Here is a 21,234-nt window from a genome sequence, read left to right on the forward strand (position 1 = left end):
GCGGCTGTGCGCTCTGCACGCTACGTCATGACGTTGTGGATGATCGGCAACATGGCGGCGCACAGTGTTCCTTCGACGTTAAAGAGGCTTCTGTTCGCTGTAAAGGTGAGCTGACCGCCAGGGTCTGTGCTTTCACTCAGAGGACCTCCACAAACAGCTAACGCACAGTCCGCAGAGTCTGTGACGGAACAGCCGCTGGAAACAAACTTGGAGTTTCCATTACGAGGGGCTGTACCACACTGTTAGAGGTTTCAAAGTATTTTGCGCTGAAACTTGACATGTTGGCGCTGCTGTGTCGCGTATCTTGTGCAGCAGAGTAGACACTGAGTCTTGCGGGTATGGGCTCAAATGTGGTCATAAATATTTTGTACTTGTAAATGTTGTGTGTGTGTGTGTGTGTGTGTGTGTGTGCGCGCGCGCGTAAGTAAAAAGATTTGTGCATGGACTTAGCCAAAAAAAAAAACTGCAAGTGACAAGTACGAATTTTGACCCTATTTCTCTTGCTTTCACCTGATTGGTCAATGTCATGTCAATCACAAATGTAACAATCCAATCAGAGAACAGATGGTTGAACTGCAGGTCCTTGAAGGGTGATACAGTTTGGAGGATCGCTATATAAATATCCGATAGCAGCTAGGTCCCCTAACTTTCAGCAGCTGTTGAAAGGAAAAAGTTGTGCTATATCAGTGGTTAGAAATACCATTAATACTTTAGGATTAGTTTAACACAAAGTCAGGGCTGACCCGGGACCATTGCTGTGAGTCACAGTGCGCAGCATAAAAGTCCTTTCACATCGGACGCAGGATGTGCTGCTAATGCTAACTGCTAACTAAAAGCAAAGGATCCAGAATTTGTTGCTGGCTGCTGAGCTCTGTGGGTTTTTGCAGCAGTTCTACCTGTACTAGATGCACCTGCTCCTTGTCTTTTCTATCTCTGACTTTATGTCCTCTACAAGAGTTTTGGTTTTTTTGCTGGTTCTTCAAAAGAATAGGGTCAGAACTCGTACTTGTAACTTGCAGGTTTTTTGGCTAAGTCCACATACAAATCTTTTTTACGCACACACAAATTCTTTTAACACATACAAAACTGATTTACAAGTACAAAATATTTATGACCACATTTTGAGCCCATACTGCGGGTGATGCGTGGCCTGTTGCTTCACGCTTTCATGCCACAGACATTCCCGGGACTGTGCTGCCCTCTCCCTCCTCTGTCTGCACTGAGTCGGCTGCTGTGACCCTGCACACCAAACATCCCGTGTTTGTGCAACTGGGACACCGGCATCTCAAACACAGGCAGACGGAAACCAGGTGACAAGCTGCGAACAAATAGTTAAAAGCTCAGGCCATGTCCTGCATTTGGAGTGGCTGTAGCTCAGGAGGTGCCGCAGGTCATCTACTGATTGAAGGTCTGTGGAAGCTCCCCGCTTCATCCCACTGCTCTCCATGCACAGCGCGCGCTCCCGATGCAGGGGGTAGCTACCTTATCGCGACACCTGTCAGCCTTCAGCGAGCTGTGCAACTCAAACACGGAGTCACACCAAGTTGACAGTTCATCTGCATGTTTTGATCCAGATGTTGTGCTGTGTCAGACACTTTGTAGCTGAAAGTTGATCAGGTGCTTTGATGCAGACCTCCCGTGACTTTTTCCCTGTAAAGGTTTTAATGTTGATTCCAGGAACAGCGCTGCTGTTTCTTCCACGCTCAGCATGTCACGGTGTGTGGACAGACTCGGGCTCCACGTTAAACTGTGCCCACGTCATCATCACTGCTTCTGTTGTTCTGCAGTGTGATGTTAAAGCTGGGGGCTCTCGTTCATTCACTGCTCCTGCATACGTTTCTGTTGCAGCTTTGTTTCAGTTGAAAATGTCGGAGAAACGCTGGTGTTTAAACGCATCTGCTACAGAGCCGCGCGTTAGACGACAATCGATGCGAAGAATGCGTGTCGAGAATTTTTCATAATCGATTCGTTGGAATTACTCGATGAATCATCGCAGTCCCAGCGGGGAGCGATGCAACGGGAACACGGACCAACGCTTCAGAGAAACGACACATAAAGCAGGAAAAGCGCAGCCAGTGACACTTTTCACTGTTTCCAGCACTCCGCGCTCTCCTCCCAAAGCTGCTTGGTTACACACTGACTGCAGGCAGGCAGACAGTCCAGCAGGTGGCGATCGAGCTCAAGCATAAACCCCGTTATTGTCAAAGCTGGCGAGCATAAGTAGGTGCAGTTAGTCTCTTCCTGCTCACCTGTGTAGAACTTCAGCCACAAGCACACTGCTCTACCGGCTCAAAACTGTCAATAAAAATGAAGAAGAATGCTTTGAAGTCTTCAAGCAAAACTTCAAAGGAAAATATCCGACTTTACTTAAACTTCAATGAGAGGCTCTTTGTAGCATATTTGGATATTTACTTGTTTCTAAGAATCAGTAATGAGGTGTGTGTGTGTGTGTGTGTGTGTGTGTGTGTGTGTGTGTGTGTGTGTGTGTGTGTGTGCGCACTAACAGTAAAGTTGTGCTGTGTGCTCTGCAGTGTTCCCCTCTCCAGTCCAGATGCTGTGTTGTGCAGAGAGAGGCTCAGTATTCCACCATATCTAGTCCCAATGAAAAGGTAATGCATGGCTCTCGTCTGCTTATTTCATTTTTGTATTCATTCATATTTTCAACAATGCTGATTAAGAAAATCTATATATTTTACTTTCAGTACAAAGTCTTTGTAGTAATGCAACGTTGCTGTTTGTCTTCTTCCTCCGCAGACCTTTGATAAGATCCTCATTGCAAACAGAGGAGAGATTGCTTGCAGGGTAACTCTCATTGACTCACACAATATGTACAGTTAACAGCTGGTTGTTTTGGGGGGACTAAGAGGAAATTCCACTTTGACTTTACGGATAAATGCCACTGATATGTATCGACTTTCACATCAAGTTGGTGCCAGAATTCTTTAAATGTGACAGTACTTGTGCTCGTATGGGACCACAGGTAGCAAAGTGATCCTTGACAATAACAGGTCCGTACCCCTGACCTATCCAAATGCCAAAAACAGCATTCACACAGCTGTAAATAGAGTTTTCGTGTGTGATTAATGTTAAGTCATGGTCACGATGAATGTGTTTCATGCGTGGACGTGTCAAGCTGTTCATCTTAAAATGAAGCAGAGAGCAGCTGCAGCTCACAGCCCGTCTCATTGCTGCAGCAGAAAACTCTGCAGGGCTCAGCTGTGAAAGGTGCTCTGCCTACGTTCTTCATCTCATGCTAACTTCTGCATCAGTGGGTCCACCTTTCAGCCACCAGCTGCCTGATATTATGTAGCAGCACGGGGGCTGTGGTGGTGGGGTAAACGTCCGGGATCCATGATTTCCAATACAGATAATGACATCCTCTATATATTATTCATATCTCAGTGCTTTTAATGCTGCAGCTGATTGGTTCAGTTGGCTGTGCCTGCTGATATGTTCTACTGTGAGGTATTTTCCTTGTTTTCAATCAGGTGATCAAGACGTGCAAGAAGATGGGCATCCAGACTGTGGCTGTTCACAGTGATGTAGACTCCAGCGCTGTGAGTCACGACCTGTGCATTTCCAGGGAGCAGGGGAACTCTGATGTTAGACATAACCTCGTGTTGAATAACTGCATGCTGGTTTTATTTCACACCTACCTGAGGACTTGTCTTTGTGTTCAAGGGTTTCATTTGAATTTTCAAACTCAGTGTGATCTGAATGTGATTCAGTAGGTTAAACGTAAATTCAAGCTCAGGTTAACTTAAATACTTTATCCTGAGAGTTAACAGTTAATGCACGTTGATGCAAAGAGGAATGGTTTTATATTACATAGTTTATAGTTAACACTTCAGTGTTGGATCAGACACCTGGGCAGTGATAAATCAGCTGATGCTTCTGCACTGACTGTGTTACAGTCAGGTATAATAACTAATGTTATTCATACCTGACTGATGATTAAAAAACCTTGTTTGTGTGCTGACATTACCATGTACACTACCGCTAGAGCTGCCACGATTAGTCAACTAGTCACGATTAGTCGACTATCAAAATCGTCGACGACTGATTTAATAGTCGACGCGTCGTTTGAAGCTTTGTAAGATCACAAAAGACGCAGGAATAAGTAGCAGGATTTAAGAGTGTAATAACGGACTGAAACAGAAGATGGCAGCACTGCATGTACAAGGATGCCAGCTGCCGTTAAACCCGAAGAAGAAGAAGCTGTGTCCCAGAATTCATAGCGCAGCCCAGCTCAGTTGTCAACAATGGCGGCAGCTAGTTAGTTTTAACTTTACTCTTATTATTCTTTCTGGGTCACAAAATAAACGTTTGACATATTTTCAGGTGAGAATGTAGCTGTGTAAACCTCAAATATCTGCTCAGTTTATCAAGACACCGCATATTTTCAAAAGCGCTCTGACGTTTTCGGAGACGTCTGTTACCCACTAGCTCGATAGCGAGCCGGGGGCAAGGCTCACTAGTAGTGATGGGATTTCCGGCTCTTTTTAGAGACCCGGCTCTTTCGGCTCGGCTCACTAAAAAGAGCCGGCTCTTTCGGCTCCGAACCGGCTCTTCAGGTTGTTTTGTTGCTTTAATTAATTTATCATTAACAATAATATAAAATTATGCAGAAAAGGAATTACTAATGTAAAAAAAGTGGTTTTATTTATATATGTTTATATATGGCCCCTAGAGACAAAGCACGTACAAACTCCAAAACACATTTCTAGAGTTAACTGAACTTCCAAAGCAGAGCTACTCGGATCACTTAAATTACACAATTGAAAGCATGTGTGTATTGTTTGTGTATTTATAGACAAGCACTCATATTTATTCAAATAATTTTTAAAAAGTTCATTTACCTGTTACTACCATCCATCTTCATCCGCTTTATCCGGGGCCGGGTCGTGGGGGCAGCAGCCTAAGCAAAGAGGCCCAGACCTCCCTCTCCCCAGCCACCTCCTCCAGCTTATCCGGGGGAATACCAAGGCGTTCCCAGGCCAGCCGAGAGATATAATCTCTCCAGCGTGTCCTGGGTCTGCCCCGGGGCCTCCTCCCGGTGGGACATGCCTGGAACACCTCACCCAGGAGGCGCCCAGGGGGCATCCTTGTCAGATGCCCGAACCATCTCAGCTGGCTCCTTTCGATGTGGAGCAGCAGCTGCTCTACTCTGAGCCCCTCCCGGATGGCCGAACTTCTCACCCTATCTCTAAGGGAGAGGCCAGCCACCCTTCGGAGGAAGCTCATTTCTGCCGCTTGTATCCGCGATCTCGTTCTTTCGGTCACTACCCACAGCTCGTGGCCATAGGTGAGGGTAGGGACGTAGATCGACCGGTAAATTGAGAGCTTCGCTTTTACACTCAGCTCCTTCTTCACCACGACGGACCGGTGCAGCGTCCGCATTACTGCAGCTGCAGCCCCAATCCGTCTGTCGATCTCCGGCTCCCTTCTCCCATCACTCGCGAACAAGACCCCGAGATACTTGAACTCCTCCACTTGGGGCAGGAACTCATCCCCGACCCTGAGTGGGCACTCCACCCTTTTCCGGCTGAGAACCATGGCCTCAGATTTGGAGGTGCTGATCCTCATTCCCGCTGCTTCACACTCGGCTGCGAACTGTTCCAGTGCGAGCTGGAGGCCCTCACCCGATGAAGCCAACAGAACCAAATCATCCGCAAAAATCAGAGATGAGATTCTGAGGCCACCAAAGCGAAAGCCCTCCACCACTTGGCTGCACCTAGAAATCCTGTCCATAAAAATTAGACTGGTTGGGCAAACTCCCATGCACCCTCAAGTATCCTGGAGAGGACAAAGAGCTGGTCCAGTGTTCCGCGACCAGGACGAAAACCGCATTGTTCCTCCTGTATCCGAGGTTCGACTAACGGACGAACTCTCCTTTCCAGCACCCTGGCATAGACTTTCCCAGGGAGGCTGAGGAGTGTGATCCCCCTGTAGTTGGAACACACCCTCCGGTCCCCCTTCTTAAAGATGGGGACCACCACCCCGGTCTGCCAGTCCACAGGTACTGCCCCTGACCTCCACGCAACATTGCAGAGGCGTGTCAACCAGGACAGCCCTACAACGTCCAGAGCCTTCAGGAACTCGGGGCGGACCTCATCAACACCAGGGGCTCTGCCACCAAGGAGTTGTTTAACTGCCTCAGTGACCTCGCCCCCGGAAATTGGCGGGTCATTCCCCTCATCCCCAGACTCTGCTTCCTCCTCGGAAGACGTGTCAGTGGGATTAAGGAGGTCCTCGAAGTATTCCTTCCACCGCCCGACAATTTTCTCAGTCGCCATCAGCAGCGCTCCGCCAGCACTATACACAGTGCAGGTAGAGCACCGCTTTCCCCTCCTGAGACGTCTGACGGTTTGCCAGAATCTCTTCGAGGCAGCCCGAAAGTCTTTTTCCATGGCCTCTCCGAACTCCTCCCACACCCGAGTTTTTGCTTCAGCCACTGCCCGAGCCGCATTACGCTTGACCTGTCGATACCTGTCGGCTGCCTCCGGAGTCCCACAGGCTAACCAAGCCCGATAGGACTCCTTCTTCAGCCTGGTGGCTCCCTTCACCTCTGGTGTCCACCATTTGGCTGGAGGTGTGCGTTGAAGATCTTACTACCACACACCAAATCCGGTTGTTGATACTTCCTGGCTTGTGTAGCCACTAGGTAACAAAAGCTCAACACTGCGACCTAGCATCCTGGAGCACTTCTGTTGTCTTTTGTACGTGCTTCTGAGTTTTTACGTGTTTTGGAGTTTGTACGTGTTTTGTCTCTAAGGGCCACCATAAATATACTTTATTTATTCACTCCAAATAAAATGTAATAAATAAATCATATAATACAAAAACAACTATTTACATTTTAAACTTTTAACTATTTAAATTTTCAGCTTTTTCCTTTTAAACAAATTTAACGTGAAACAACACAAAACACTGCAAACCACAACACAATTAAATATAAATTAAAATATTAAAACCAAAAAGAAGATGCACATTCTCTGTCATATGGGCCTGCATGATTTCTGAATCCTTTATCATCCGCAACTGAAAATAGTGGATAATTACTATACCTTTCTAATGTGACGTTGTTGTCCCTTGCTCTTTTTCTCTCTGGCTCTGTTCCTGTGCTACTGCGAGTGTAACTAACGCCCCTCCCCCCCTCTGCCCAGCGCAAAGTACAGGCCGCGTGTGTGGAGTTTAGCGGAAAAAAGGGCGAGAGAGAGGGTGAGAGAGGGTGAAAACACAAAAACAAACCTCACGGCTCCCAATAAGGAGCTGGCTCGCCTCATTCACTTCAAAGAGTCTGCTCTAAGAGCCATTTCGTTCGCGAACGACCCATCACTACTCACTAGAGCCGTGAGAACACCAGACTCCCGGCAAATCGTTTTCAAACCCACCGCCCTCTTTCACTACTCAGGTTAAACATGATATATAAGTCACTTAGATAACTTAAAAATGTTATTGTTTGGCTTTTTTCAGTATTTTATTTGTTCCTGAGTAAATCGGTTTGGCTGAGATTAAAGTTATAGTTTTTACACAGCTGAATAAACGTCAAGCAGACAGCTGATCATCAGAAGTGTGAGATGCTGGAGAATATACTCCGGTGTCCTGTTATATTTTAGATAGCAAGGAGTTTATTAAACTCACCGAAACAATCTGCAAATTTCATTAAAATTTAATAAACCATCAACTTGTCTTTACTTTTAGTTAGCACCTTAAACACTTAACGCTGTAAGCTAATGATAGTTATATAAGAGCAGATGCTGCTGGTGCAATAAGCTGTACTTGTACGTCCAGTGGATGATAATCTGATTAGTCGACTAATCGCAAAAATAATCGGTGACTAGTCCACTATCAAAATAATCGTTTGTGGCAGCCCTAACTACTGCCTTAAAGGTTTATCACCTTTTTAGTGTAAACTTTGAATGGTAATCAACATTTGGCTCAAAAAGATCCTTTGTGAGCAGCAGGAGAGCTTTAAACGATGTTTGTCGGTGCTTTGTTTGTGGGACGTTGGTAGAGCATGTTCTCTTGCAATGCCATGGAACAACACCGTGTGCACATTATACAAAAAGTGCACTTAAACTCAAACAAAAACAGAGTGGCACTTCAGGAAGCGTGAGCTCAGATCTTTTCAGATCACCCTTAAAAACAGTGCAAAAAGTCACAGAGGCCTCCGCTGCTTCAAACAAATGATTCTCTGTAACTCTTTTACAAGTATGATGTGAAAGCGAGCCCAACATGTGTGCCTAGGTTCTATATGACCTTTGCATTCATTTTTCACTTTTTTGTTTTACCGTTTTAGTGACTTTAAAGCACATCATCTGGAATAAAATCTTTAATCAAAGAATGGGTATATGAGTAGATTACTGTGCAGTGAAAACTGTTGTTGACGTTTTAGCCGCACAGTGAGCCTCGGTTTACCTCCTGCTGTGGATGTTAATGTTCTGCTCTGTATGGATCTAGGTTCATGTAAAGATGGCTGATGAGGCGGTCTGTGTTGGCTCCGCCCCCACCAGTAAAAGCTACTTGAACATGGATGCCATCATGGATGCCATCAGAGTGACTGGAGCACAAGCTGTAAGTGAATGACATGACTTGCATATTCATTTTGTGTATTTAGCCCAAGTCGATGACCCGAGAACCTGATGCCACAGGTGCATCTACTGACAATCTTATAGGAGTTTGATTCTCAGTGACTGCATCCTTAAGGTTAGAGGTCAGAGGTCAGGTTTTCTGAAAATCTTGTGAATGGAATACCTTAAGAACAAGGTGATGTAAAATTTTGAAATTCATACGACAGGTGCATCTACTAGGAGGCAGAGGGGGGTAACTCTGGGTCCGAATCGACTTCTGTCTTCATGTTAAGATGAAGATGATGCTTTTCTGTATTCCAAAGAGTCATTTTGTTTTTCAGTTGAAGCTCAGATTTCCTGCAGTATCCTCCGTCATGTTACAGTGGGGCTGCAGAGAGGCTTTTATGTTGATGATGTAGTTGCTTACACACATGTATGAGTGTAATTTGTTTTAAGTTGTTGCCTCCAAAATAAAAGGGACAGGCTTGTAATGTATGTTTTATAAAACAATGCAAAGTACAGTGGGTGAGTTTATCAAAGTGCTTTTTATCTAACATTCACACTCTGTTGAACACATCAGAGAGAAACTAAGGTTCAGTGTCTTGCTCTGAACCACCTTCTGATTATTAGATGAGCTGCTATGCCTCCTGAGCTACAGCCACCTGTTCAGTGGCTGAAAGGGGACAAAGTGCATGATGTATACCTATTTACATTGGAGTCCTACGGCCAGGAGTGTCCAGGCCGTTAACATGCATTCAGACTTGTATTGACAGTCCTGCTAAAGTCTCCTTCTAGGTCAGATGCAGTAATACTGTTGTGACTCTTTTTGATGTCAACAGCTTTTAATTCATAAGTACAATTAAGCAATTGTTTTTTGCATGAAAGGAGTTTTCTTCCAAACCCCCTTTAAAGTATATTTGGGTTTGAAAGTGTGACTTTTTTGTCCTCTCTAAGGTTCATCCTGGTTATGGGTTTCTGTCTGAAAATAAAGAGTTTGCAAAACGACTGGTGAGTTATGCAGTGAATTACTTCTCTCTCAGCACAAAGTCTGTTAGGAGTCTCATGGTACTTTGTCTTGTTGCCAGGCAGCAGAAGGTGTGGCATTCATTGGCCCAGACACCCATGCTATCCAGGCGATGGGGGATAAAATTGAAAGCAAGCTAATTGCAAAGGCTGCCAAAGTCAACACTATCCCAGGATTCGATGGCGTTGTCAAGGTAGGGCCATCAAAACGGCAATGCATGGAAACGCGAAGGCGTTTGCTAGATCAAGTCTGAGGGCTGTTCATCGGCTGTGTCATGGTTTTTGTTTTTCACTAATATTTTTTTTCCAATTAATAGGTTAAAGCTAAACATGTGAGTGAAGTTGGCCCCCACCTTCTTCAAATCCAACAAAGTGGTATCAAAAGTTTGTGCTACGTTTGTGCTGCAAAAAGTTTCGTTTGTGCTAATATCATTTTAAAGATATTAATAAAAATTTCTAGAGGTCATCAGAGGTAAACCAGCCCCCCCACATTACCCAAATCAAACAAAATTGATGTCAAACGTTTGTGCTGGTTTGTGCTGCAAAAATATTTGTGCTGCTAACATTTTAAAATGTTTAATAAAATAACGTCTTGATGCGTGCTTAATCATCCAGGTAAGTCAATCCCAAAAGGTTGATTCTGTTCATCTGGACATTTTCAGTTGGAGAAACGTTTCGTCATCATCCAGGTGACTTCTTCAGTCTCAGCTGACTGCAGGTTTCCAACCTTATAAACACATGTGAGTGAAGTTGGCCCCCTACCTTCTTCAAATCGAACAAAATTGATGTCAAACATTTGTCCTGCAAATGCAGGTTATGTTTCCCTAATTTTATAAACAGTACATGTACAGTGAGAGATGTTACATCCCAGTCACGGAAGCGTTGGAGGTCGTTCATAAGAGATCACAGGATCAAATCGTAAATGGCCTGTATCTGTATAGCGCTTTACACATCCAGTCATCCACACACTGGTGATGGCAGCTACATTGTAGCCACAGTCACCCTGGGGCGCACTGACAGAGGCGAGGCTGCCGGACACTGGCGCCACCGGGCCCTCTGACCACCACCAGTAGGCAACGGGTGAAGCGTCTTGCCCAAGGACACAACGACCGAGACTGTCCAAGCCGGGGCTCGAACCGGCAACCTTCCGATTACAAGGCGACCTCCCAACTCTTGAGCCACGATCGCCCCAGACAGTGTGTGGAGATCCCTTGCCAAAATCAGTACCGCCGTTCCCACATGCCTCCAACATCATTACTGTACCCAAGAAGTCATCTACCTCCTGCTTTAAGGACCAGCGTCCTGTCAAACTCACCTCCATCATTATGAAGTGCTTTGAACGGTTAGTCATGCATCAAATCAAATTATCGCTTTCGTGAAAACGCTCAAGTGATGATGGAATCAACTGCCCCTCACTCAGCCCTCACACATCTGAACACTAGAGACTCATATGTCAGGGTGCTGTTCATAGACTTCAGTTCAGCCTTCAGCATCATCATTCCCCAGCAACTCATTCACAATCTGGATCTGCTGTGATCAGCACCTTGCTGTATAACTGGCTGCTAGATTTCTTGACAGGAAGACAGCAGACAGTACGGGTCGACAGCAACACCTCCAGCCCAAGAGCACAGAATACGGGGGCTCCCCAAGGATGTGTGTTGAGCTCCCTTCTCTTCACTCTGCTGACCCACGACGAGATCTACTACAGGGGTGAAGTTAACCATCTGCCAGAGTGGTACAGCAACAACAACCTGTCCCTGAATGTGGAGAAGACCAACAGTGACTCTACTTCCTCTGCAAACTGAGAAGCACAAGAGATTCAACCCCCATTATGAGCACCTTCTACAGAGGCACAGTTGAGAGTATCCTCACCAGCTGCATCACTGTGTGGTATGACTCCTGCACTGGGTTCTGCAGGACAAAATGACAACGGGTAGTGAGAGCAGCTGCACCTGCCTCATCTGGAAGGTCCTCTCCATTACAGGTGACTCCACTCATCCCTTCAGCAGTGTCTTCAGTTTGCTACCATCAGGAAGGATACTGAAGAGCCTCCGGGCCAGAACCAGCAGACTGAGAGACAGCTTCTTCCATCGGGCTGTCAGGATGCTGACCATCTCTGAATCGAGAAGGGGGGCCCAAGGGTACGTCTTAATGTTTCAACGCTTGGCTTACAATGCTGTGATTGTAGCCTTTCCCACTTTCTGTGAATGGGACTCATGGCCATTGATCAATAGGCTTTGATTAGTTGTCATTGATCAATGGTCATAAGAATTTGCATACTAACAATCATGGAACTAAGCCCCCAGCACATTGTTCATTCAGTGGTGCTAGTTTCCTTCACTATGCAAATGTACTGTTAATAAGGTTGGGGAAACCTGCAGTCAGCTGAGACTGAAGAAGTCACCTGGATGATGACGAAACGTTTCTCCAGATGAACATAATCAACCTTTTGGGATTTACTTACCTGGATGATTAAGCACGCATCAAGACGTTATTTTATTAAAATTTTTAAAATGTTAGCAGCACAAACAAAAATTTTTGCAGCACAAACATTTGACATCAATTTTGTTTGATTTGGGCAATGTGGGGGGGCTGGTTGACCTTTTGACCTTTACCTTTTCATTAATATCTTTAAAACAAAGGCAGCACAAACAAAACTTTTTGCAGCACAAACGTTTGATACCACTTTTGTTGGATTTGAAGAAGGTGGGGGCCAACTTCACTCACATAAGCTAAACTGGATTTTTGCATCTATAGCAAATGTTCAAATGTTAATATTTATGGCATATTTTTCTTGTCATTTAAAAAAATCGTGCAATTATTTTGCTGTGCTGTAATACGATTCAATTATGTTTAACCATTTTAACAATTAAAACCACGACGGTGTTACATTTTAAAGTCACGTAGTTCTAAAAAAAACAGCTAAAAATTGCGTTTGATCAGCGAAGCTTCTTCAGAAAGTCTCCTTGCACATCACTCTAACCTCTTAATGTTTCAACGCTTGGCTTAATACTGCTCCTTCTCCTCTGCATTCACTTTAGTGTGATGTGTGCAGTCCATTGTGATTCTCATAGAGGTGTTACGAACCTTCATGTTCAGGCTGAGGGAGGAATTCAAGTTGGCAAAACCTCATTTTTGGAATTTAAAGATTTTGTCTTTGAATTTTTAATTCCACGCTTTAAGCTTTTAAAGTTCTGAACAGGATTTTTTTTTTTTTTTTTTTTTTTTTTCCAAAGTCAAAGTCAACTTTATTTGTCGATTCTGCCACATGTACAGGACATACAGAGAATAGAAATTGCGTTACTCTCAATCCCTAGATAAATAGCAAATGAACATTTAAATATATTTAAATATAAAAGTGATTAAAAATGCAAGTAAAATAATTAAAAAGTAAAAATTTAAATAAATACAATTTTACATATAACAAGAAAGCTATACAATATACAATATAATGGGTAAGTGACATTGAGTGTAAACCAGGCAGAGTAGTGCAAATAGGCAAATAGTGCAAATGGAGATTTAGTAATGTACGGTAAGAGAAAGTGTAACAACAAAGTCTTATGAGGTAATGGCAGTCCAATGCTCCACAAAGTGACTGGTAACTGGTGCAGGCCAGTGAGTGAGTCAGAGAGTGTGTGTGTTTGTGTGTGTGTGACAGAGTTCAGTGAGACCGTGGTGGAGAAGAGGGGAGAGGGGGGCAGAATCGGGAGGGAGTTAAGCTTCCTGACAGCCTGATGGATGAAGCTGTCCTTCAGCCTGCTGGTCCTGGCCTGGAGACTCCGCAGTCTCCTCCCCGACGGCAGCAGCTTGAAGAAGCTTTGCATTGGGTGCGTGGGATCAGCCGCTATGCAAAGGGCTTTTTTAGTGAGACGGGTGCTGTAAATGTCCTGGAGGGAGGGGAGAGAGACACCAATGATCCTCTCTGCAGCTCTCACTATGCGTTGGAGGGTTCTATGGCAGGACGCATTGCAGGCTCCAAACCACACAGTGATGCAGCTCGACAGGATGCTCTCGATGGTGCCTCTGTAGAAAGTGTACATGATGGGGGCTGGTGCTCCTGCTCTTCTTAGTTTGCGGAGAAAGAAGAGACGCTGCTGTGATTTCTTGGCCAGTGCTGTGGTGTTGTACGTCCAGGAGAGATCCTCTGTGATGTGCACACCCAAGAACTTGGTGCTGCTCACTCTCTCCACAGACGCTCCGTCAATGGTCAGAGGAGCATGTTGGGTGTGCATTCTCCTGAAGTCCACAACAATCTCCTTCGTCTTCTCCACATTCAGAGAGAGATTGTTGTCAGCACACCACGTGGCCAGGCGTCTCACCTCACTTCTGTAGTCGGTCTCATCCCTGTTGCTAATGAGACCCACCACCGTTGTGTCGTCCGCAAACTTGATGAAGAGGTTGGAGCTGTATGATGGAGTGTATGGAGATGTAAACAGATGATAAAATTATATTATTCCCTTTGTTGTGAAGATGAAATGTGATTTATTTATCCTCAAAAAGTTGGTTACAGCAGCCAGATCATGAAAAACAACCTAGTAAATTACAATATCACAACACAGAGCTGAGACTTTGATCAGCTGTGCCTCAGTTAAAATAGGAATCATTTATTTCTTCAGACTTCTCAAAGTTTGCTTTGCTGATCTGTTGCTCAGCACTTTAATAGTTCTGCACCTCTTGCAATAAGTGCAGCTGTGAAGGTGATTGCTGCTGTGAACAAACCGCATGTATTAATAGTAATGGATCCATATATTCATTTGCCCTTAAATACTTTGTTTTACTCCTCGCCTGTGTCAGACTGCAGAGGAAGCTGTGAAGATTGCACAGCAGATTGGTAAGTCATCGGTTTTTCTGTGTGCTAAAAGTTTACAGTAAACTTTAGTGATGACAGGAAGAATCTTAGTGAGTTTGTTTACTGCAGACATGATCTCCCACACACGTGTTCCTGGCCCACTCGAGCTGTTTACTCCTATTTCTGATTATTTTTTAAATGTATTTATTTATTTTTGTTGAATTGCTGTCAATCATCACATCTTCATGGAGCTGTTACCAAAAGATAACACATTTATTATGTTGAAAATATCATTGTAGGAAAACTCAATGTGCTAAACACAGAAGCTAAAGATGTAAACGCTGTGTAGGTTTACGATATCTGAAGAGATGGAACAGATGAAAGCAGAACTCTCAGTGTGGGAATATAAAGAGTCTGTTTTACTCCTCAGTCTTAAAAGGCTGCTGGGGTTTTGCTGAGGATGATGTCTAAGCTGACATCCATCAAGGACGACACCTCCCACCCCTGCATGAGACTGTACGAGCACTGAGCAGCTCGTTCAGCAGCAGACTTTTACACCCGCAGTGTAGGAAGGACTATTACACCCGCAGTGCAGGAAGGACTATTACACCCGCAGTGCAGGAAGGACTTTTACACCCGCAGTGTAGGAAGGACTTTCACACCCGCAGTGTAGGAAGGACTTTTACACCCGCAGTGTAGGAAGGACTATTACACCCGCAGTGTAGGAAGGACTATTACACCCGCACTGTAGGAAGGACTTTTACACCCGCACTGTAGGAAGGACTTTTACACCCGCACTGTAGGAAGGACTATTACACCCGCAGTGTAGGAAGGACTTTTACACCCGCACTGTAGGAAGGACTATTACACCCGCAGTTTAGGAAGGACTTTTACACCCGCAGTTTAGGAAGGACTTTTACACCCGCACTGTAGGAAGGACTTTTACACCCGCACTGTAGGAAGGACTATTACACCCGCACTGTAGGAAGGACTTTTACACCCGCAGTTTAGGAAGGACTATTACACCCGCACTGTAGGAAGGACTTTTACACCCGCACTGTAGGAAGGACTATTACACCCGCACTGTAGGAAGGACTATTACACCCGCACTGTAGGAAGGACTATTACACCCGCAGTGCAGGAAGGACTTTTACACCCGCAGTGTAGGAAGGACTTTCACACCCGCAGTGTAGGAAGGACTTTTACACCCGCAGTGTAGGAAGGACTATTACACCCGCAGTGTAGGAAGGACTATTACACCCGCACTGTAGGAAGGACTTTTACACCCGCAGTGTAGGAAGGACTATTACACCCGCACTGTAGGAAGGACTTTTACACCCGCACTGTAGGAAGGACTATTACACCCGCACTGTAGGAAGGACTTTTACACCCGCACTGTAGGAAGGACTATTACACCCGCACTGTAGGAAGGACTTTTACACCCGCAGTTTAGGAAGGACTATTACACCCGCACTGTAGGAAGGACTTTTACACCCGCACTGTAGGAAGGACTATTACACCCGCACTGTAGGAAGGACTATTACACCCGCAGTGTAGGAAGGACTATTACACCCGCAGTGCAGGAAGGACTATTACACCCGCAGTGTAGGAAGGACTTTTACACCCGCAGTGTAGGAAGGACTTTTACACCCGCAGTGTAGGAAGGACTTTTACACCCGCACTGTAGGAAGGACTATTACACCCGCAGTGTAGGAAGGACTATTACACCTGCACTGTAGGAAGGACTATTACACCCGCAGTGTAGGAAGGACTTTTACACCCGCAGTGTAGGAAGGACTTTTACACCCGCAGTGTAGGAAGGACTTTTACACCCGCAGTGTAGGAAGGACTTTTACACCCGCAGTGTAGGAAGGACTATTACACCCGCAGTTTAGGAAGGACTATTACACCCGCAGTTTAGGAAGGACTATTACACCCGCAGTTTAGGAAGGACTATTACACCCGCAGTTTAGGAAGGACTATTACACCCGCAGTGTAGGAAGGACTATTACACCCGCAGTGTAGGAAGGACTTTTACACCCGCAGTGTAGGAAGGACTTTTACACCCGCAGTGTAGGAAGGACTATTACACCCGCAGTTTAGGAAGGACTTTTACACCCGCAGTTTAGGAAGGACTTTTACACCCGCAGTGTAGGAAGGACTTTTACACCCGCAGTGTAGGAAGGACTATTACACCCGCAGTGTAGGAAGGACTATTACACCCGCAGTGTAGGAAGGACTATTACACCCGCAGTGTAGGAAGGACTTTTACACCCGCAGTGTAGGAAGGACTTTTACACCCGCAGTGTAGGAAGGACTTTTACACCCGCACTGTAGGAAGGACTATTACACCCGCACTGTAGGAAGGACTATTACACCCGCAGTGTAGGAAGGACTATTACACCCGCAGTGTAGGAAGGACTATTACACCCGCACTGTAGGAAGGACTTTTACACCCGCACTGTAGGAAGGACTTTTACACCCGCACTGTAGGAAGGACTATTACACCCGCAGTGTAGGAAGGACTATTACACCCGCAGTGTAGGAAGGACTATTACACCCGCAGTGTAGGAAGGACTTTTACACCCGCACTGTAGGAAGGACTATTACACCCGCAGTGTAGGAAGGACTATTACACCCGCACTGTAGGAAGGACTATTACACCCGCACTGTAGGAAGGACTTTTACACCCGCACTGTAGGAAGGACTATTACACCCGCAGTGTAGGAAGGACTATTACACCCGCACTGTAGGAAGGACTTTTACACCCGCACTGTAGGAAGGACTATTACACCCGCACTGTAGGAAGGACTTTTACACCCGCAGTGTAGGAAGGAGCGCTACCAAAGGACATTGTGACCAGCAGCTGTCAGACTCTATTACACAGTTTAACATAATCTTACTCATCACCTGTTTAATTGACATATCACATGTTTGTAATTGCTGATACTCATTTGCATCTTGTTTGTACACTGAATATTTCACCAGGATCATTCACACACACACACACACACACACACACACACACACACACACACACACACACACACACACACTACTTTAGGTCTATATTCCTCCTGCTATAAGAGCTGTGTAACACCCACAGCTGTGTAATAAAGTTTCATTCTGTTCTGTTGCCTGACTGTGAAAAATGCACCTTTGCAGTTGTTTTGTTTTGTTGCCAGGTTACCCTGTGATGATCAAAGCTTCTGCAGGTGGAGGAGGGAAAGGAATGAGGATTGCTTGGAACGATGAGGAGACGAGGTATTGTACTTGGTCACGTGCTCAGTATACACGAGCCCATCAGCTACTCTGTCAGTGCGCCCCAGGGCAGCTACAGTGTTGCTATCACCAGTGTGTGTGTGAATGGGTGAATGACTGAATGTGGTGCTTTGGGGTCCTTGGGGACTAAGTAAAGCGCTATACAGATACAGGCCATTTACTATTTTTTAGTAAATACACACTCAATTATGTGTTGAACAAAACGTAGAAGTAATTGTTTTTATTATTACAAGCATTGCTTATGTAGTAATGACTTAAAGTACTCTACCTCAGGTAATACTGTACAGTCTTATATTGCAAATATAAGGACTAAAGCTACTGCTATTAGCTCGTACGTCTGCAGCTTATGGAAGATGCTCGTGCAGCGTCTTCTGCTCACATTAGTTAAACTCTTTGATCTTAAGTAGCTCCAAATACCACAGTTAAAATACTATTGCCCCAAACACTGATTCAGCCCCTAGTTAAACTAGTGGCCAGAAATGTGTGGGCCTTTTCCACTAGTAGCTGCTTGGGTCAGTTCAGGTTTGTAGGGTTTTCCATTAGATGGTAGTACCTGGTACCAGGCCGGAGTCTCCCATTGTCATGATGTTTGTTGTTTTGGCAGCGTTGCTTTAATGACCCCAAGCAAATGGTACTCCACTGTAATGGAAAACAACCAGAACAGATGGAGTGGGTGCTAGTGGAAAAGAGGCATTAGTGAGCTCTGAAGTTCTTCCAGAACACTATACAAACTCATTGGATAACCTAACAACACAAGCAGTTATATTATACGACATTAAACAGTCCAGGTCTTCCTTTTTGTTTCGTCCCCGTGTGTTTTACAGACGTTAGTCAAAATCACCTGTTGTTGCTAAAGTTATTCATTCAGCTCCTTGTGCTCTAAACTGAAGCTTATTTACTTACTTAACTGTTTTCCTGTTGTTACTTGTAGACCAATGGAAAGTCTGTATTTGCTCTTTAAAACTGCTGTGATCTGTGGGTGTGCTGTTAACAGGGAAGGTTTCCGGTTCTCATCGCAGGAGGCAGCATCCAGCTTTGGAGACGACAGGCTGCTCATTGAGAAATACATAGACAACCCCAGACATATAGAGATTCAGGTATATCGACTGTCTACACTGATCTCCTTTAACTTTGATGGATACATGAAAGCCAAAAGAGCTAGCGGAGGTGACTCTTTGATTCCTAAACTCCTCGTCTCAGCTCTAGATTCACTGAAATAGAAACAAACTGCACGACAGTCTGTTCAGTCGAGTCGAGAGGAGGCTGTTACCTAACAGCTCTCACAAAACGCCATCTCACAATGCACCACGCAAAGAAGCTTGAAGAGTCAGAAGGTCACACTGCCTCCTGTGAGTCAGACATGCAGCAGGCCTGCACTAATAAGACCGTGAACAGAGCGAAGCGTAGCCTAACGACTCTCCCTCTCTGCTGAGACTGCAGACGGGAGGCAGAGTTTGGCTGAATCCAGCCTGAAAAGTTCGTAGGTCACAGCCGTCCACTCTGAGTGACAGGTTCTGATGTGGGCTCAAACTATTGGATCCCAGTGTGCAGCGCTTAGGAATGCATTGAATGAATTAAAGGTTTTATGCCACAGCTGCCCTGAATGAACAGTGTTGGTATTTAACAAAATCATTAACACATAATATTTGTTATTATGCAACATTTTACAAAAACCTGAAAAATAGGAAAACACGTGATTATTGTTTGACTAAGATGCTGAATGGTTTTCTTGCATTCCTGAAGAGAAACATGAGGATCACTGTACCAGCTCACATCTGAGGATCCAAGTGTGAATTTGGTGTTTTTTATTTTAATAAAGTTTTTAGATTTCAAAGAATAATTTTCTGGACTTTCTAACATGCAGGCATGTTCAGTGACATGTGTAAACCACATAGTGTGTTGACTTGAAAACCTGTTTCAGGTGTTGGCTGATAAACATGGAAATGCTCTGTGGCTCAATGAGAGGGAGTGCTCCATCCAGAGGAGGAACCAGAAGGTAGTGGAAGAGGCGCCCAGGTTAGTGAGACGTTTTTGGGCTTCGCAGTTATTTGTTTCTGTAAAGAACCCACGACAGACCCGACGACATCTTTATTGACTCGGTTGTTGTTCACACAATCGACTCAGTCGGCTGCAGCTTTCCAGCTCACAGCCCGACTCGCATCACAACAACGATGTACTGACAGACAGCACAGCCTTTGTGCCGGCGAGGCGTGATTGCAGATGCCGTGCAGGTGCGTCCATCTTCCCTGCAGCGGCACCGCAGACCACGCCCCACCACAGCTTCAAATGGACATACAGCAAGTAAATAGTAAACAAACTGGTTGTTACATGGCGCTTTTCTGCTCACTCAAAGCGCTTTAATTAGTTTTTACTCATTAGTCAATTAGTAAAACATGGAGATGAAACATGGGGAGATTAAAATCTTGTCATTAAATGTCAGCGGTCTGGGAAACTCTGTTAACGGTTAGAATTATGACTGAACTAAGAAAGGGGAGGACACAGATATTTAAATAATGAAAGTACTCCCCCTGCTGGAAAGAAGCTGTCATTACTGTACTTCCCAAACCAAGAACAGACAAACACGAAATATGTCAAAATTATAGAGCAATCACTATCCTGAGTGTAGCGTATAACACATGCACCTCTATAATATCAAACGGGGTTTGTAAGGCACAGACAATATGAGGAGCACATTACATGTAATACAGAGAATACAAGGAAATCAAATATCAGCTGCCTGGATCAGTTTAGATGCAGAAAAATCATTCGACAAAGTTAATAATCTGTTTAACATTAGGAAGATTTTGATTTAATGAAAAGGCCATTCAGTGCATTAAAGCGATTTATACAAATCTCACTGCTAGATTAAAACGAATGGCTCGCTAACTGAAAGATTCCACTTGGATTAGACAAACTCAATCACAGGAATAGAAATCAGTCAACAGAATCATGCAGCTTGTTCGTGGATGATATTATGATATATCGTTTAAAATAAACAGTGCAATCCTTTATGAAATCCTTTTAAATCACTAAAATATCCTGAGGGCAACATGACTAAAAATACACCAAAGCTGTATGAAGCAAACAAAGACTTGGCAGGATGGTCTACCTGCCTTTAGTGCCAAACTAGGCTCCATAAAAATGAATATCCTCCCACGCCTGCTGTACCTGTTCTTATCTCTATTTAATTTCAATTCAATTATATTTTATTACAGCAAATCACAGCAACAGTTGCCTGAAGGTGCTTTATATTGTAAGGCAGACCCTACAATAACACATACAGAGAAAAACCCAACAATCATATGAGCCCCTATTAGCACCACTTTGGTGACAGTGGGAAGGAAAAACTCCCTTTTAACAGGAAGAAACCTGCAGCAGAACCAGGCTCAGGGAGGGGCGGGGCCATCTGCTGCAAGGTTAAGGGAGGAAGACAGAACAAACACCCAGTGCATCATGGGAAAGCCCCCAGCAGCCTAGGCCTATTGCAGCATAGCTAACAGAGGATTCGGGGTCACCTGCTTTTTCAAAAGGAAAGTTTGAAGCCTGATCTTGAAAGTAGAGATAGTG

General features: G+C 44.8%; 1 protein-coding gene across 1 annotated transcript in view; it reads left to right on the forward strand.

Annotated features, from left to right (window-relative positions):
• pcca (propionyl-CoA carboxylase subunit alpha) overlaps positions 1–21,234 on the forward strand; it is a 34,477-nt gene continuing 13,243 nt past the window's right edge. The window contains exons 1-11 of the mRNA XM_085243093.1: positions 1–105; positions 2,532–2,609; positions 2,755–2,802; positions 3,489–3,557; positions 8,464–8,577; positions 9,528–9,581; positions 9,659–9,790; positions 14,391–14,427; positions 17,571–17,649; positions 18,662–18,764; positions 19,589–19,683. Coding sequence (XP_085099219.1) covers positions 28–105; positions 2,532–2,609; positions 2,755–2,802; positions 3,489–3,557; positions 8,464–8,577; positions 9,528–9,581; positions 9,659–9,790; positions 14,391–14,427; positions 17,571–17,649; positions 18,662–18,764; positions 19,589–19,683 — 887 coding nt within the window. The 5' untranslated portion in view covers positions 1–27. The remainder of the gene's footprint in view (positions 106–2,531; positions 2,610–2,754; positions 2,803–3,488; positions 3,558–8,463; positions 8,578–9,527; positions 9,582–9,658; positions 9,791–14,390; positions 14,428–17,570; positions 17,650–18,661; positions 18,765–19,588; positions 19,684–21,234) is intronic.

Source organism: Mchenga conophoros, linkage group LG13, assembly GCF_057382185.1.
Source record: "Mchenga conophoros isolate Kocher_MC1m ecotype Shallow Benthic linkage group LG13, M_conophoros_male_GT1.1, whole genome shotgun sequence".
Classification (NCBI taxonomy): Eukaryota; Metazoa; Chordata; class Actinopteri; order Cichliformes; family Cichlidae; genus Mchenga; species Mchenga conophoros.